The sequence below is a fragment of the Pan paniscus genome, chromosome 10 (genome assembly GCF_029289425.2).
Source record: "Pan paniscus chromosome 10, NHGRI_mPanPan1-v2.0_pri, whole genome shotgun sequence".
Taxonomy (NCBI): Eukaryota; Metazoa; Chordata; class Mammalia; order Primates; family Hominidae; genus Pan; species Pan paniscus.
In genome coordinates, this window is record NC_073259.2 from 103270077 (window position 1) to 103287815 (window position 17739).

General features: G+C 39.7%; 1 protein-coding gene across 1 annotated transcript in view; it reads right to left on the minus strand.

Annotated features, from left to right (window-relative positions):
- Positions 1–17739, minus strand: part of FGD6 (FYVE, RhoGEF and PH domain containing 6) — a 140040-nt gene that overhangs the window by 119592 nt on the left and 2709 nt on the right. Inside the window, exon 2 of the mRNA XM_003808259.6 lies at positions 11603–14027. Coding sequence (XP_003808307.1) covers positions 11603–14027 — 2425 coding nt within the window. The remainder of the gene's footprint in view (positions 1–11602; positions 14028–17739) is intronic.

Genomic DNA, 17739 nt, shown 5'->3' on the forward strand with positions numbered 1-17739 from the left:
GAGTTTGAGACCAGCCTGGCCAACATGGTGAACTCCGTCTCTACTAAAAATACAAAAATTAGCCCAGTGTGGTGGTGCGCACCTGTAATCCCAGCTACTCAGGAGGCTGAGGAAGAAGAATCGCTTGAACCTGGGAGGTGGAGGTTGAAGTGAGATCACGCCACTGCACTACAGCCTGGGCAACAGAGCAAGACTCTGTCTCTAAAAAATAAAAACAAACAAACAAAAAGAACCCCAAAAGGCTCCATAAAGCCTTCCTCCTCTAAGAAATCTTCAACTAATTAGAGGGAACATATCACCAGCGTCTTTTGGGGGAATATACCCCTACCATTCATTTAAATCTATTTTTTCCCTAACTTAATAAGGGTATTATCTTATTACAAAAAGTATTTTAGCCTTACAAAATATTTACTTTGGGGACCCATAAATAACATTATTAAATAAAAGTGCTTTAGACGTCAGAATGTACTTGACAGAGAGAACAAAATGAGGAACAGGGATAACTGGTTAAAAAAAGCAGCTGTCATGTAAATCAGTGGGGAAATATGAGACATGCATAATCCTTTCCATGCCATTATGTCCACATGCAACTAGTAAATGACAGGAATCATATTTAACTTGCTTTGAATAGCAGCCACCACCTACCGGACTAAATGCAAATATGACGTAATGAATTCAGTTTCCAACCTTTGAAACACCTATTACCTAACCACAAGAGCTTTCCAATCAATGAACTCTTCTTGCATGAAAAATCTGGCGTCTCTAAAAATGCTCATTAATTTCTATTCATATCACTGCAGGTGTCTCTGTGTTTTCCCTCTAAATAGTGAACAAATTAAAGACAGAAATATTTTGTCCCTTGTGGTCCCTTGGGTAGAAGATTCACAGACCTCCACCAATATTAATAATAAAAAATAAAATAATAGTGAAACCATGGCTCACAGCAAAGCACAACATCAACATGTTCTGATTAAATGTCAGTCTGTCTCAGGATCAGAAAACTTGGTTCCATACTTCAGTTTATCTACAAGTTAGCTCTGTGCCCTTGAGCAAGTTATTCAACCCCATTAAGTCTTAGTCTCCTCATCTGTTAAAGAAAACAATAATATCTATCTTAAAGGACAAAAGGGACGAAATGGTACATGCAAGAGCTCCTAGCATAATGCTGGCATATCGGAAATCTTGAGTAAATCCAAGCGATTACTATTTTTTTTTCTGTTTTTTGAGACAAGAGTCTCGCTCTGTTACCCAGGCTGGAGTGCAGTGGCTCTATCTCTGCTCACTGGAAGCTCCGCCTCCCAGGTTCACGCCCTTCTCCTGCCTCAGCCTCCCGAGTAGCTAGGACTACAGGGGCCCGCCACCACGCCCGGCTAATTTTTTGTATTTTTAGTAGAGATGGGGTTTCACCGTGTTAGCCAGGATGTTCTCGATCTGACCTCGAGATCCACCAGCCTTGGCCTCCCAAAGTGCTGGGGTTACAGGCGTGAGCCACTGTGCCTGTCCACGATTACTATTAAGCCTAAAACTCATGCTATTTATGTGAATGGCACTTCTAATCCTTCCTCTTGTCTGGTTCATAGACTTTTGGTGAGGTGGAGTAAAAACTGGATTGATGGGGAGTCAGTTTGGGGGAAGAAAGTTTTGTTAACGTGTATTAGTAGCATCAGATTATTTGTTTGCTGAAAGTTTCTGCCTAGTTTGAATATTCACCTTGCTGAAATCACCATTTTAAAAACAGCCATATAATTCTGTGTTCATATGCATCTGTGTGTGGGGCCTCCTTCCTCACAGCGGTAACAATACTGTTACAAAAGGAGAAAAAAGTGCAATGATGCAAGTAAACCTGAACCTTTGTGCAACAACTAAGATCACTTTCATCTTCTAAATTTTGCTCACTTTCTCTATAAGGCTTTCCACCCCAGCATTAGAAGCTCCAGGCTGGAGCTCTGGTTTTGGAATTTCCCATTTCTGTGGTGTGGGCAAAGTCGACAAGTCTTCACGGGCTTTGGTTGCATCAGTGAGTGAAGAGACTTTACTGCATGATTTATAATGATTCCTTTAGTTCTAAACTTTAATGATCCTAAGACTATATTTAACCTAAAATCATTAACAGACATATGTTAATTTCTAAGTTTTTTCAAACCTTAGATTTCACTTGATTACAAAACAAAAAAAAATCCTTATTTATTTTTTTCTTACCCCCAGACTTCTAAAAGACTAAGATTTCAGAAACTTTTGTTATCAAGCAAATCATACCTGGACTTGTAAACGATTTCATTATCTATCCCTGCCTTCCTCCCCAGTAAGAAGGGCAATAGAGATGGACTGTGCTTTATCTGCATGTTTTTTGTGGAGCTATGGAGAGAAAAATTAAGTAGTGGAAAAGCTACCTTTTTTTTTTTTTTTTTTTTGAGATGGAGTCTTGCTCTTTTGCCCAGGGTGGCTCAATCTTAGCTCACTGCAGCCTCTGTTTCCCATGTTCAAGCAATTCTCCTGCCTCAGCCTCCTGCGTAGCTGGGACTACAGGCACGTGCCACAACACCCAGCTAATTTCTGTATTTTTAGTAGAGACGGGGTTTCACCACGTTGGCCAGGCTAGTCTCGAACTCCTGATCTCAAGTAATATGCCTGCCTGGGCCTCTCAAAGTTCTGGGATTACAAAAAGCTACATTTCTACACTGAAATCCCTTTCTTCTTGGGACTGTGGGATACATCAAAAGACCAAAAGAAAGTTAGGGAAGGCGGGGATAAGCTACAAATTATTCCTTCTTTATACATTTTGTCGACTTAAAATTACAGTTGCCAAACAATTCAAAATCAGAACTGCTTTTCAGATATAAAACAAAACAAAACAGGCTATTCTAAGTTTATTAAAAACCATATCTACTCTTTAATTTCTAATGTTTCATACGATACTAACATATGCCAAAGTATGTCAACTGTTATAAATGTTATAAAAAAAAACTGACTTCAAAAAATAAATGATCTAAGTAAAACATGAAGTTTTCGACTGAATCCACAGGAGCTAAAAGAACAAGCAGTTACACCATTTCAAACATAAAAAGCCTAAATGTGTTTGTTTTCCTTTTAATTTTTATGGAAACATCAGGGGGAAACTGGTTTTCTTTGTTCAGTGTTTATTATTTCACCTTTCCTGCATCAGAAACCAAAATACTTTGATAAATGGGAGAGTGTGGTAAACAGACCCTTGAAGATGAGGGCTCAGAACCACTAATCCATCGCATTTCCATCACTGTTCATTTTTCATGAAATCACTTAACCACCATAACTCAATTTCTTTGCATATAAAAGGGTAACATAGCAACCTTACTCCAATTCATGCTTATATAGAACCAAAAGGGGGCCTATAATAAATGCAAACAAGAAGGGCTGAGAAACCTGGGAAAGAAAACTGAAAGAAGATAGCTGTTCTTCCCAGAAATACAATCATCATATTTACTCCACTGACAGTCTATTTGGCCACTCCTATTTTTATTGCTCCAATCATAGATTATCTCTGCCTGCTATCAAAACTACTTACAAATACAGTTTTTTCTCCAGAGATCCATGAACACAATTACCAGAAGCAGGCTAAACCACCGAAGTAGTTTTTCCATACCACCCAGAAGAAAGTAGGCAGTTCCATTCCTGAACTTAAGACACTCAGCATTAAAAAAAGGCCAGTACTTCTTTGTAGCTACCCACACCCAAATGTGCTATAACACGAACTGTTCTTTGTACCTAACATAGTTTCAAGAAAGTATTAAAATAAATAGGCTGATATAAACATGTCTAGTCTGCTTTTTTTTTTTTTAATCCAAAAGGGCTTCCCTAAAGACCAAATGTATCTATGCGATTCCAGGAATAGATAATGAATTTTTAAAAAATGTCTAGAAGAACATAAAAAGCTATCAAATGTAATATACAAGCACATGCATTACTTATGAATATGTGAAATATGAATACTCATTCCCTTCCATAAAGACACACGCCCAGATCTGGAATTCCCCTGAACCACCTGGAAGATCAGGGAGATAAAAGTTCATCTCCACCTCTTCATCCTGTTCCCTTCCCCCTTGCTATTTCCCTCCTCAACACACTAACCTTTCCCTTCTTGAAGGCACCATCATTCAAGAGTCACAAAAGCCATTTATTTAACTTCACTGCTGTTTTATTACTGCCACAGTCTCATTTCCTATTACTTTCTATCACATTTTTCATATATTAGAAGCTAAATATGTTCTTGTGGGCGGGCTGGGAAAGCAACCCCCACTCAGTTATGACTACTGCAAAAATGCATTCCGATTTCCAAACACCCTACTGCTAGGTTTTATCCATTCCTTGACTGAAGGATGATTGTCTGATTACCTTTATATATCAGGTCATTACAAGAAGTGCAAATACTTAGGAGAACATAGTGGGCCCTCCTTGTCACCCTCCCCACTTCTGCCCTTCCCAAAAGATTTACACTGGGGACATTTCTCTAGGACCTAGGTCAGAAATTCACTTTACAAAGCAATGTTTGTCTCACTGATATAACTAACTCAAATTTTATAAAAACAAAATAATCATATCCTTGGCTAAATTTAAGATTCTTAGATCTTTATTATTCAAGAACTTGATGAAAACACAGCAATGGAAAACTAGTTAGCTCTAAAAATAATAATGCAATCTTTTATTCTCCCAAAGTGTGCAAATTTCAGCTATCTCAAAAAAATGTTTTACTAAGCAGGACAGAATACACACACACACACACACACACACACACACACACATCTTCTTCCATACATTTTTGTAGTCTATATTTTTTTCTTCTATCTCTAAAAATATGTCTCTAAAAGTGTAGAGTGACAGTCTACCACACAAAAACATACATATGGGCTGGCCGCGGTGAGTCATGCCTGTAATCCCAACACTTTGGGAGGCCGAGGTGGGCTGACTTGAGGTCAGGAGTTCAATACCAGCCTGGCCAACATGGTGAAACCCCATCTCTATTAAATAAAGTACAAAAAATTAGCTGGGCATAGTGGCAGTGCCTGTAATCCCAGCTACTCAGGAGGCTGAGGCAGGAGAATCTCTTCAAACCAGGAGGTGGAGGTTGCAATAAGCCAAGATTGCACCACTGCACACCAGCCTGGGCGACACAGTGAGACTCCATTTCCCAAAAAATAAAATAAAATAAAATATCATTTATCTGATTTGGCAGGAAATGAGACCAAAGTAACACAGCTGGACAAAATACTGCAATTTAATTCCTAATATTTAATTGATACTCTTCATAATACTTATTCCTAATTCCTTTAAAAAAAATTTGTTTCTCCTTTTTTTCATAGAGATAGGGTCTCACCATGTTGCCCAGGCTGGTCTCGAACTCCTGGGCTCGAGCAATCCTCCTGCCTCGGCCTCCCAAAGTGCTGAGATTACAGGTATGAGCCACCATGCCTGGCCCCTAATTCCTTATTAAAAGGAAAAAAGAACAGCTTTATTGCCAAGAAAGAAAACCCAATGCTTCTGCTGCAATTTCAAATGCAGGGTAAGTATGCAAACAAACAGATTTGCCAGAACTGTGTGGCTACAATTCTAACACGAGAAACACAAAGTTAAAGAGGCATACAGATTTTTTACATTTCCTGAGCTGTCTCTGAAAATAACTTACAGGAAAGGGCTGCTGTTGAATATCAGTCCCAACCCCCACCTTCTAACTGTGCATAATCTTAACTGTGCTACGACAACATGGAAATGTTCATAGGCTGTTAATGTATACTCTAATCCTTACATTGAAATCCAACAATACCATGAGGTGGTAAATGTAACCAAAGAGAGAGGTCTTCTAGACTAGGTTTCCTGATTTACAATGAAAATCTCATAATAGGACTTGCAATGTCATTCAGCAGCTCTTCAAGACCAGTCTCAAATTTAAAATGGGGAGAAACAAAAACTTAGTACTTTCTTTCATCAGAGATGAGGGTATACTGATTCATTTAAAAGAAATAATTTTGAAGTTCAATTTATGTTGAATTCTGGTGCTTGAAGAAGACCAAAAGATAAATCCAAACCTGTCAAATGACAGGCACTTCTGGGCAAAGTTTCAAGGGACAACAATCCACATTTCTGATTCCACTTCCTCTCTTCTCAGTCCCAGTTTGCAATCTGGCTCCTTCTCCAACAGTACCACTAAAACTGCTCTCACCAACATTAAAAAACAACCTCCTAAACACCAGATCTAATCACGCCCATTTAAAAAAGACTTGGTTCAAGTGTTGCCATGTAGGTGATGTTTTCTTTAATACCCTATTCAGGTATTAAACTAAGAAAAAGACAACTAATTAGTAAAACCATGTATTATAAATTTCTGTCACCTCAATGGGCAGAAGTTCCTTGGGAGTAGGCATCACTTTTCACCTTTGAAAGTACAATGCTTGACATATGGTCAGTATCTGTGAAATAAATAAATCGAGGGTTTGCTAAGTTGCCTAGGAAAACCCAATTATCATGCTTTTTCTTTGAAATATTTATAATAAGAACAAATTGAAACAACACAGGAAAAACTTGGAATGTTTCCAGGGACAGTTTTCTTTATAGAATCAAGAAATCTGCCTCAATTTCAAAAAGAAAATTCCAACATTTGGACACTATTATTTTGCTGATTTGTCTATAGCCCTTGAATAAGGGTTACAGACAAAGGCTCAAAGGCTCAAATTTTAGGAACTTCTCTCTGAACATCAAACTTCTTAAATAAAAATAGTAGTAAATGGGTACCCATCACCTGAATATCAATAAGATAGAAAGATCCTTTGCCTGCTGGCTATTTTATGTTTATTATATCTGAAACATTTCAAGGAATAGGTCTCATAACTATACTCCCAAAATGTCAGAATAATCCAGAGTGGCTCACAGTTGCACTACCAACAAAACTGCCTCTGAGAACCCGGAGCGGTGACTAAATGATGACCTATCTGGAACACCTAAAGCTATGGTTTCTCCAGCCATGGGAACTTCCCTTCCAGTCTCCTTCATCTTCAGGTTTGGCTGTTCGTCCTTTCTCCTCTGGGGTTTCTCAGTGCCACTCCTTACACCCTCATCCAGTCTCCTCCTCTGGTTTCTTCTACTCACTCTGCCAGGCATCAGAAACTCAATTAGCCGAATGATGCAGTTAGCAAAGGAGAACAGGGAGGGAAAGAGAGCAGGGATTGGAATAAGAAGAAAAGGAGGTAGAGAAACTCACTGCCTACTAATTCCCAGCCACTACCCTACCCTTCCCCCTTATCACTCCTGACGACTTTCAGTCTTCCACGCAGCTCACCCAGCCCCTAGTTTCCTCATTCTTCCTTAGTCATCTCATCCTTCCCACAAACCCTGGGGCCCCAGGCCTTGTAGATTTGCTCCTCTGAGATCCCAGGTGCTTAACCCCACCCTGGCTACCGCCTCAGCCCCAGCTTGCATCACAGGGACACACGTGCATGCACGCGCACACACACACACATACACAGTCAGAGATAATTCACCTCCCTTGGGCTGGGGTAGGGAGAGGAGTGGAGGGGAAGACAGGGCAGTAATGGTTAATATAACCTGTGGACTGAACTGAGGACTTCACCACCATTTCAAAGCTGTTTCTTTGGGAAATACACTCTGAGTTCCAAATTACCATGAACTTTTAGAACACAATCCTTTTAGGAATTGGGGACTGCCTACAACTACTTTCTGATAAATTATAAACACATTGTTATAAATTTGTAAATGTAGGCTAGGCATGGTGGCTGACGCCTATAATTCTAGCACTTTGGGAGGCTAAGGCAGGAGGATGTCTTGAGACCAGGAGTTCGAGACTAGCCTGGGCAACAAGGTGAAACCCCATCTCTACAAAAAATACAAAAATTAGATGGGCGTGGTGGCACATGCCTGTGGTACCAGCTACCTGGGAGGCTGAGATGGGAGGATCACTTAACCCCAGGAGGTCAGGCTACAGTGAGCAGTGATGGTGCCACTGTACTCCAGCCTGGGCAACACAGCATGACTCTGTCTCAAAAAAAAAAAAGTAAATGGTAAGCATTGGATTTATGAAACATCTATATTCTAAAGAATAAGACCATATGGGCTACACCCAAGCTTGTCAAAAGTCTGTTTACTAACCAGAATTTGGTTGGTCACATGTGTAGACTCTGTAAAATACATGATTCAGTGAATTAGAGCCCTGACCCAGACTTTCTTCCCTGAAGGTTGAGAAACTAAGACACCCTTGTGATGACCCTAGCAGAAAAATCTTAAACAGAGTTCATTTTCACTTTTTCTTATCATTTTAGAACCCCAGTCAGTGTACTGGATTTTGAATTAATTATTCTAAGGCACAGGTCTGTATTTTCAACAGCGAGATTACCAAACAGGACCCTTTGAGCTCACCTGAAATGTATGCCTCACTGTTCATTTATTTGATCTCACGGTGTCAAGGTGTCCTCCTCAGGAAGACTTGAATTTCTTTTCTCCTCTATTCAATGTTGTTTACAAGAGGAACAACCTCCCAGGCAATACTGTGATTCTGACCCTATGACTCAGGGCTTTTGATTCCTCTGGCACATTTTAGTAGTCTCAAGCCTGTTGCAGGCTCCCTGCTGCAGGCCTAAACAAAAGTCTCCTTGGAAAGCGAAATTCAAAAGCAAAGCTCACCCAGCTTTTACCAGGCTGCCCTACTTGACAGCCTATAACCTGTCCAAAGCCGCCCTGGTTTCCTGTGGCCTCCAGAAAGAACTCTCCTTATGCCACTGGCTGGCTGCGTCCATTAACCCCTTCTCACCAGCTTCCACCCAGTCGAGCAGCAGGCCCTAACAACCTAAGCAGCATAACAGATAAAAAACAAGCTCCAGGATTGGCAGAGATAATGGTAAGCCCTTAGGGTTTAAGCCTGATGGCCAACAGAAAACACACCCCAATGGCCAAACCTCCAATTTCAAGAAAAAATTGTACTCATTCACAAATAAAGTGATTTAAAAAAAAAATTATCTTAGGCAAGGATAGTAGTACATTGTGAAGAAGCCAACCAAACTTATTACACACAAAAAAAATATGCAAAAGCATGTTTAAAAAAAAAAGGATAGTACCAATAAAATGGTTCTGCAGAGAAGAGCAATCCTGAAAACAGACAATTTGAAATATTTATGCCAAGAACCGGTAGTGGTGGCTCATGCCTGTAATCCCAGCACTTTGGGAGGCTGAGATGGGAGGATCACTTGAGCACAGGAATTTGAGACCAGCCTGGGCAATACAGGGAGACCCTATCTCTACAAAAAATAAAAAACAAAAATCAGCTGGGTGTGGTGGTATGCACCTGTGGTCCCAGCTACTTGGGAGGCTGAAGGTGGGTGGGGATCACTTGAGCCCAGGAGTTACAGGCTGCGGTAAGCCTTGACTATACAACTGTACTCCACCCTGGGAGACAGAGAGGGGACCCTGTCTCCAAAGAGAAAAAAAAAGAAAAAGAAAAAGAAGTACTTATGCCAAGGAAGGAGCTTTTTGCCTAGGTACTAATATTCAGGAAGCAGAAATATGAAAACAGAATGCAGCTGGCTGTGAGAAAAATTAGACAAGGGAGGAAAGTAGCCTTTTTTAGGCAAAAGGAGGAAGGGCAGGAAAGACTGACTACGAGTAAAGAGAAATGCTATGAGAATATCTGACAGTTAAAGGAACTTAAAATAATTTACTTTACTTGGTACACTGACTTGCTCGACAATTTTATTTATTCAATTCACCCAACAATGCTTTTTTTTTTTTTTTTGGAGCCCCCAAGATATGCTTTGGCTGTGCCCCCACCCAAATTTCACCTTGAATTGTAGTCCCCATAATCCCTACGTGTCGTGGGAGGGACCCGGTGGGAGGTAATTTAATCACGGGGGTGGTTTTCCCCCAAGCTGCTGTTCTAGAGATAGTGAGTGGGTTCTCACAAGATCTGATGGTTCTATAATGGGCTTTTCAATCTTTCGGTCTGCACTTCTCCTTGCTGCCCCCATGTAAAGAAGGATGTGTTTGCTTCCTCTTCCGCCATGATTGTAAGTTTCCTGAGGCCTCCCCAGCCATGCTGAACTGTGAGTCAATTAAACATCTTTCCTTTATAAATTACCCAGTCTTGAGTATGTTTTTATTAGTAGCGTGAGAACGGACTAATACACCCCACTATGTGCCAAGTATTTTCTAGAAAAGTCACATTTTAAGACTTGAATTTCAAAGACCTGAAGTTAGTGGACTAAGAACAATCTAAAGATTTCCAAAAGGGTCCATGTGCTTTTTTGTTAAACACAAACAAACATTAGAAATACAATGGAAAAGCTACCTATGCGACTATGGAGAGAAGGAAGCCGCTGCAGTGGTTGCTCCCTTGGCCTATTTTCATTCATTCTCTCTTAGACCCAATCAACATCTACTGATTCTACTAGGCCTCTTGCTTGGCTTTATCCAGGGCAAAGAGATGACTAGAACTCTTCATGGAGCTTAAAACCAAATACAGAACATCAGACATGCCAATAAATAGTTATACATTAAGACAGCCTGAGATGAAAGGATATCACAGCATAACTGGGTGGTCAGAATAGGAAGTAAACACTTCTGACTAGGTAATTGTAGAAGCTTAATGAAGCCAAAGACTGAGGGGGTGGATTATTGAGGATGGGCACAATTTTAATAAGAGAGATGGAGTAGGTATTCCACAGGTAGGAAGTGCACATACAAAAGTGAGAAACAGGCCCAGTGTAGTGACTCATGCCTGTAATCCCAACCCTTTGGGAGGCAAAGGCAGGAGCAGTGCTTGAGCCCAGGAGTTCAAGACCAGCCTGGGCATGATGGCAAAACCCTGTCTCTACAAAAAATACAAAAATTATCTAGGCATGGTGGCATGCACCTATAGTCCCAGCTACTCAAGGAGCCTGAGATGGGAGGACTCCTTGAGCCTGGGGGGTCGAGGCTGCAGTAAGCCATGATCATACTACTGCACTCCAGCCTGGGTGACAGAGTAAGACCTCATCTCAAAAAAAAATTTTTTTTTAATTAAATTATTTTAAAAGTGAGAAATAAAGAGTAGTTACATGTTTCCTGCATTTTTCCTATATCCACTTGAGGTCAGCAATTAGCCATCAACAGGTAAAATGACCAATCTTCAAAGAGTGGTGAACTTCTAAAAATGTGGAGGTTCCACCTGATAAGGGCACCACACGTAAATGCCTGCATATTTCAGTAACTTCAGACTTCTTATACCTAGCAAATAAATGTCATTGAATTGGCCAATTTCCTGCCCCAGGTTTCCTGATATGACTTCTGAGCTGGTGTCTGGAGGCCCAGGACCTCTCTGTTGCACGCCTTCCTTGCAGCAGCACCTACATTGCCACTGGTTCAAATTCTTTGAATCAGTTACTAAAATAAATTAACTACTTCAAGCTTGTATTGCAAATACCCATTCCAACTGTATGCTAAAAGGAGGCTGCACTTGAGAATAATTTAATACACATTTTCTAAACTATTCCTTCAACCACGTGTTTTTCTTCCCCCTGCATTCCTAACTCACCAGGCTGTTGAAGGTTAATTGCAACGATGCATGCAAAAGTGTCTGTCTGGCACCCGTTACCTGGAATGCTGATGTCTGGGTCCAAGCTGCAGCTGGCCATCTGGAGCTTCATACGGCTCTTCTATCTCATACACATTTGCATCAGCGTCCTCCATGCTGCTGGAATTCTGCCATTCCAACTCTTGAGTTTTCCGTATAGCCATAATAAATGGCAAGTTCTCGTACTCTGGTATTTCCTCATAATGGCGTATATTTTCATACTCCGGTGCACAGAGGCTTGTAACAGACTTGTAAGGTGCCTGAGATGATGACTCCCGGGAGAGCATTTGGTCATCCAAAGACTCAGCTCTCAGACCATTAGCTGCACTGGTCTGGTCCCGAGACTTCTTCCTCTTCTTTTGAGATTCCAGGCTATAGTTCTCTGTGGAATATGCCTTGATGGGTTTACTTCTCTTCTCCTCTCCTACCAACAAGCCTTGCCAATCACTTTCAATCCCCTTCTGCTCCCCACTGGAGAGGTGGCCTGTGGTGGTGTCTCCGAGTTGGCTACTCTTGGACCAAAATTTTTGAAAGTCACTCTTCATGAAACAGATGGACAGTTTCATGCTGAGCAACTTTTTAAAAGAGTTTTTCTTTGTAGAGTCTTTGCAAGGCTTAGTGCACTTTTCCACATCCATAGCAGATAACGATTTTGCTCTGGGCTTGGTTAGGGCTGTTGAAGGCTCACTGTTTGACGATACGGTGACAGACTTTAAGAATTCTGGGTTCCCTGAAAAGGGTAAAATAGGATGAGGTAACTTCCACACTGGCTTTTCTGAAGCCCGTTTAGGCATATCAAAGGAGGATGACACACCATGGTTTTGGGCACACAAATGCCGAAGGTGATTTCTTTCTAGACTCTTCTCTGAACTTTTTTCTTCACTTGAAGGATAAGAACTTTTTTCCAAAAGCTCCTCGGAGGCAGCCTTTTTAAGCACTCCTGTAGCAGGCAAGCTATGTCTTTGAGGTTTTTTGGGGACAATTCGTAGAGAATTTTCCTCTTTTATAACAGATTCCTTTTGCATTTGAGGGGCAGAAACTCCCAGGTTTCTCCCAGATTGCAAATGTTCATTGCAAGTTAATTTGAGCTGCTTAGGTAGGCTCATAGATACAGTACATCTTATAAAACCGGTCCCTTCGTCCACAGCAAGCGACATACTAGAACCATCTACAGTTGTGCTGTCAGAACTCAAATTAGAGTCTGTATCAAAAGAAGGTGCCATTTTTTCAAAGGAAGTTGTTTCATTACACATGGCTTTCTGTGAATTGACTAAGTCCTGTGTGTCACTGTTGGATTCCATATTCAATTCACTTTTATTTCCTAGCTTCATTTTATCCACCTGTTCCTGCTTACACAAAACATTCTGATGGAGAACACTGATTTTATTGATTTTCAAACTATTTTCAGTAAGACAGGAAGAGCTACTGTCTGAATTCCCCGGTTCTTCAGTGCTTTCACTAGGAGTATCTACACACTTTTGGCGTAACAGACGAGCAGTTCGTGTCTTTCTGGGCTTGGGAGTTGGAAATTTTGGGGTATATGGTACTAAATGAATTTCTAAGGGACCAAGGTCTTTGACTTCTGATTTCTTACTAACTCCATCTGAAGATATTAAAGTACTCCTTTTCCCATTTTCCAGAGCCTCTAGTTCAGATGACTGAAAGCAATTATTGCTTTTTTCACTGTCATCCTGGCAAGTTTCAAAATGTTCACATTCATCACTAGGAAGCTGTAAGTGGCAACTGTGACGATCAGGAACTTTTTCAAAGCTGGATGGGGAAGGTGACAAATCCGCAAATTCAATTCTGAATTGTCCATTTGAATTACAGCCACCATTCATTTCTGGGCTGTCTGTGGGCCTGTGCTTCTGTGCAGAAATAAAAGGTGGCATTTGGTGTATTAAGGCATCTTTGAGCTCCTCTTCTAAAACGCTTGCCTTTAAAACAACCCCACCCTGGTTCTTGGCTTTTTCACCATACAAATCACATTTACTCCTAGTTTTTATAGTCAAAGTCTCATCAATTTTACTGTTTTCTAAATTTTCATTCATTTCCAGGGGCTCTAAAACAAGCTGCTTTACACACAAATTCTCTCTATGGCCCAGCTTATGGATACACTCAGAACTGCAGGAACACATTGGTGAAATATAATCACTGCTCTGATTGCCTTCATATTTACAATTAAAGTTGTCAGTGCTTTCAGCTAATTCCTGTTTATGCCCTTCCAGGTTCAACATGATTTTCCTTGATGGCGACTGCCCAATGTCTCGAACAGGTGAGGTCTTCAGGACTTTTGGTTTTGGGGCTATTGCTGGTTTCATTTTCTTTGTCGACTGTGGAACACTAGAAATCACAATGTCGGGTTTAGGTGCAATAGGAGGTGGAGCTGGCTTATTATTTGCCACAACAAACTTGGGCTTGGGGGCCACTGGTGGCTTCTTTATCTCTAGAAAGGAAAAAATAATAATTTGATGTCAAAACAACCAAAGCACAAAATGATACATGATTAAATCTGATAGCATTTTTTATTTTTAACAATATGACCTTGCCTTTTACTGAGTATGTTACATTATATAGTGTCAATATTACTCCTGAAAATTCCTTAAATTGTCTTTCAATTCCATACATAGCTTTGGGTCTATTGTACATTTTTAAATAAATCCAATACAGTTTGTTTCTCCAGCTTTGGAACTGGTTACCATATCTTTTTTTCCTTTTCTTCTTTTTTTTTATGTGAGACAGAGTCTTGCCCTGTCGCCCAGGCTGGAGTGCAGTGACATGATCTCGGTTCACTGCAACCTCTGCTTCCAGGGTTCAAGTATTTCTCCTGCCTCAGCCTCCCGAGTAGCTGGGATTACAAGTGCGCACCACCACATCCGGCTAAGTTTTGTATTTTTAGTAGAGTTGAGGTTTCACCATGTTGATCAGGCTGGTCTCGAACTCCTGACCTCGTGATCCACCCACCTCAGCCTCCCAAAGTGCTGGGATTATAGGCGTGAGCCACCGCGCCCAGCCCATCATATCTTTCATTGACAACAAATGAGATCATTGACTTCAGTTTGGGACCCACATAGTTGTTCTTCAATTCATTTGCCAAGTGCTGAAAGTTGAATTTGCCTAAGTTAAATGTAGGATGCAGCTCTTTAAACTTCTCATGTGAATAAGCAGTAGTAGTCTTCTATCTCAAGGATAATATAATTGAGTTGTATAAATAAATGCCTTTTATCAATGATCTGTCTACCTCAATAGATGGAACCCCAAAACAATATTAAAAAAGGAAGACAGAAATCAGAAATTTTCTAAATTTAAAAACTGAAAATTAATTCTTTGGTATTATTTAAGGCTCATAATAAACCTGGTATTTCTTTCTGCAAGAGTTATTGGTTGGGAATTTTCATTATATTCCTTCACGGAGCTCTATTTTTTCAAAAGTCACATGTCTAGGTCCTACCCCAGAGTGAACTAGTTAGAGTTTCTGGGGATAGATCCTGGACATCTGTACATCTTTTAAGTTCCACAGGTGATTATGTTGTTTATCCCTCATTAACATCCACTGTTCTACTACATTTAAAAGATAACCACAATTTCTAGTGTAGCAATTCTTCCTAAACATTATATATAAGGTATTTAACTAACACCTATTATACAATGCTGCATCGGTACAGATCTGCTCCTATACTATAGGAACCTAATAAAAGCTTTACACAACAGACCTATAAAGCGAAAAGATAAATAAAGCCTGTATATCTGTAAGTTCCTTTACGTTCTTCCACCTACACTGTCATATTATTGACCATATTTCCCCAAGGAGACATGAGATAAAAAATATTTTATCTTTTACATTTATATTTGTTCCTTTGACAGGATCTAACACTTAAAAACTTAATTTACTGAAAAAACTTTTCAAAATATCTGCTGCAAAGGACTGCTGGACGTTGTTTAATTACTTGAATAGACAGGGGCTCTGATATTTCATTTGGTGATGACTTACTTTTGAACAAAGGAAATTAGTCACGACACTTGGGAAGCTATTACACGGAACTGAGTTTTTTTAAAAAAAAGAGGAGTAGGGTGCTCTACTTCCTTTTACCAACCAAGGAAGAATTCCCTAAATCTCTACTTCTGTGTGTGCAATAAAGATTATATGATGTATATGATAATACATGTCTTCTCACTCAATTTCTAGGTATAATGTCATCATCAATAAAAAATTATTTTCAAAATAATGCAAATTCCTATACTACATAATTTCAGTTAGCTGTTCAATAATCATAGTTAATTTTGTCTGAGTTTTTTTTAGGCAGAAAATAACTGAAAAACCCTTCAAATCCTAGTGAGAAACCTAGTTGTAAATGTCTATTAAATCAAACCCTCCATTTAGTAAGTCAAGTCTTAAGAGAAAGTATGAATGCCTTAGGCCTCTTCCCAATGGCCCATCTTACTCAGTAAGACTGTCAAGTTGATTTTATTTCTGTAACCATTATCAAAACATCCTACCTCTGGGATTTTTCAAAGAATTTTTTAAAAATTAGTTTTGGCAGCCTGGCATAGTGGCTCATGCCTGTAACCCCAGCACCTTGGGAGGCCAAGGTGGGAGGATTGCTTGAGCTCAGAAATTGGAGACCAGCCTGGGCAACACAGTAAGACTCCGTCTCCATGAAAACAGAAAAAATAGTTTCGTAAAATGAAGAGTTCTTGAAATTGGCTGTACCATGTGAATGTACTTAACACTTCTGAACTATACACTTAAAAATGAGTAAGACGGTAAATTTATCTTACGTGCTATTTTACCACAGTTGGAAGAAAACTTCATCTCATCAAATTAATCTTTCACTTTCCGTATCTTAGAACCTTGTCAGAAGCTTTAGGGTCATTTAAATATCATTTTTAAAAAAATCCCTGGTACCAATTTTACTCGTTTTAAAAAATGTGTTTTGTACACAAATCTGCTTCCAAGAGATATAAATTCCTGTTCTAGTGTCACAGAAATTCAATTAACTACGTATGAGCTGGAGTTGATTCCCAATAAATATAGCAAAGTCCTATTACGTACATAAAGCACTCAACGCATACTCACTGAATTCAATTAATAACTGTGAACTTGGGCTTGCCATTGTTAGTTAACTCTGTACTGAAGGAAGTCACAGACATAACTCAGGGAGCTGGCTAACCTAATTGTGGGCCTTGTACAGACCTGGCTGCCTCACTTTCCTTCCTTATAAATGGGGGAGTTGAACAGGCCTCTAAAGCCCATAGGAATCTGAGATGATAACTTCTGAGACACTCATTTCAGAAGAACCTCATGTACTGTGGCCTCTTTCTCCTGCGTTGATGTTTTTTCAGTTCACCTTTGTCTGTGTTCAGCATAAGACACAAGCTCCAGAAGGGCAGGCACTTTGTCTCATTCACTGATGTATCCCAGTGCTAACAACAGGGCCTGGGAATAATCACAGCTGCCACATACACATACTCTTTAATATGTCTCCATAACAGAAAATTTCTTCTTTAAAAATAATCACATTCAAAAATGTACATCCATTTTAATGTAGAATAATATTTTGAAAAGTTAGCAGGAATCAATTTCAATACGATTATTGAAAAATTCCTTAATTATTAATAGGAACAAGTGTTCAACTAAGTCACTGGTATAGCAATATCCAAAATCCTTCATTATTTTTTTTTCATGGCTCTATTTTGGAAGAAACACAACTCAAAAAATAATAAGCCATTATATTATGGTCTACTCCAATGTGAAATAAGTGCATGACATTTGGCAACAAATCTAGCACCTTTGGATCTTAATACTGCATCAACAGTCAGACCCAAAGCTTCTTAGAGCAAAGCAGCAAATCTTTTATTTACACAGCTGTTTGGCTCCAGGGAAATATAAGGTAAGAAAGTAAAGCACTAGTACCATTTTACTAACTATTACAAACATACTCGTCATCTGTTACACACAGATGGCTGTGGTTCATGTGTACACTCTCTGGCTACTGGACCAGCCAAAATGCAAAGCACAGACAATGAGACAGTGACCTGTACATGTTCAAAAGGACACAAAATATATACCTATACCTATATATACCTATAATTCTCTCTCCTTTTTTCTTTCTTTCTTTTTTTTTTTTTTTTTTGAGATGGAGTCTTGCTCTGTCACC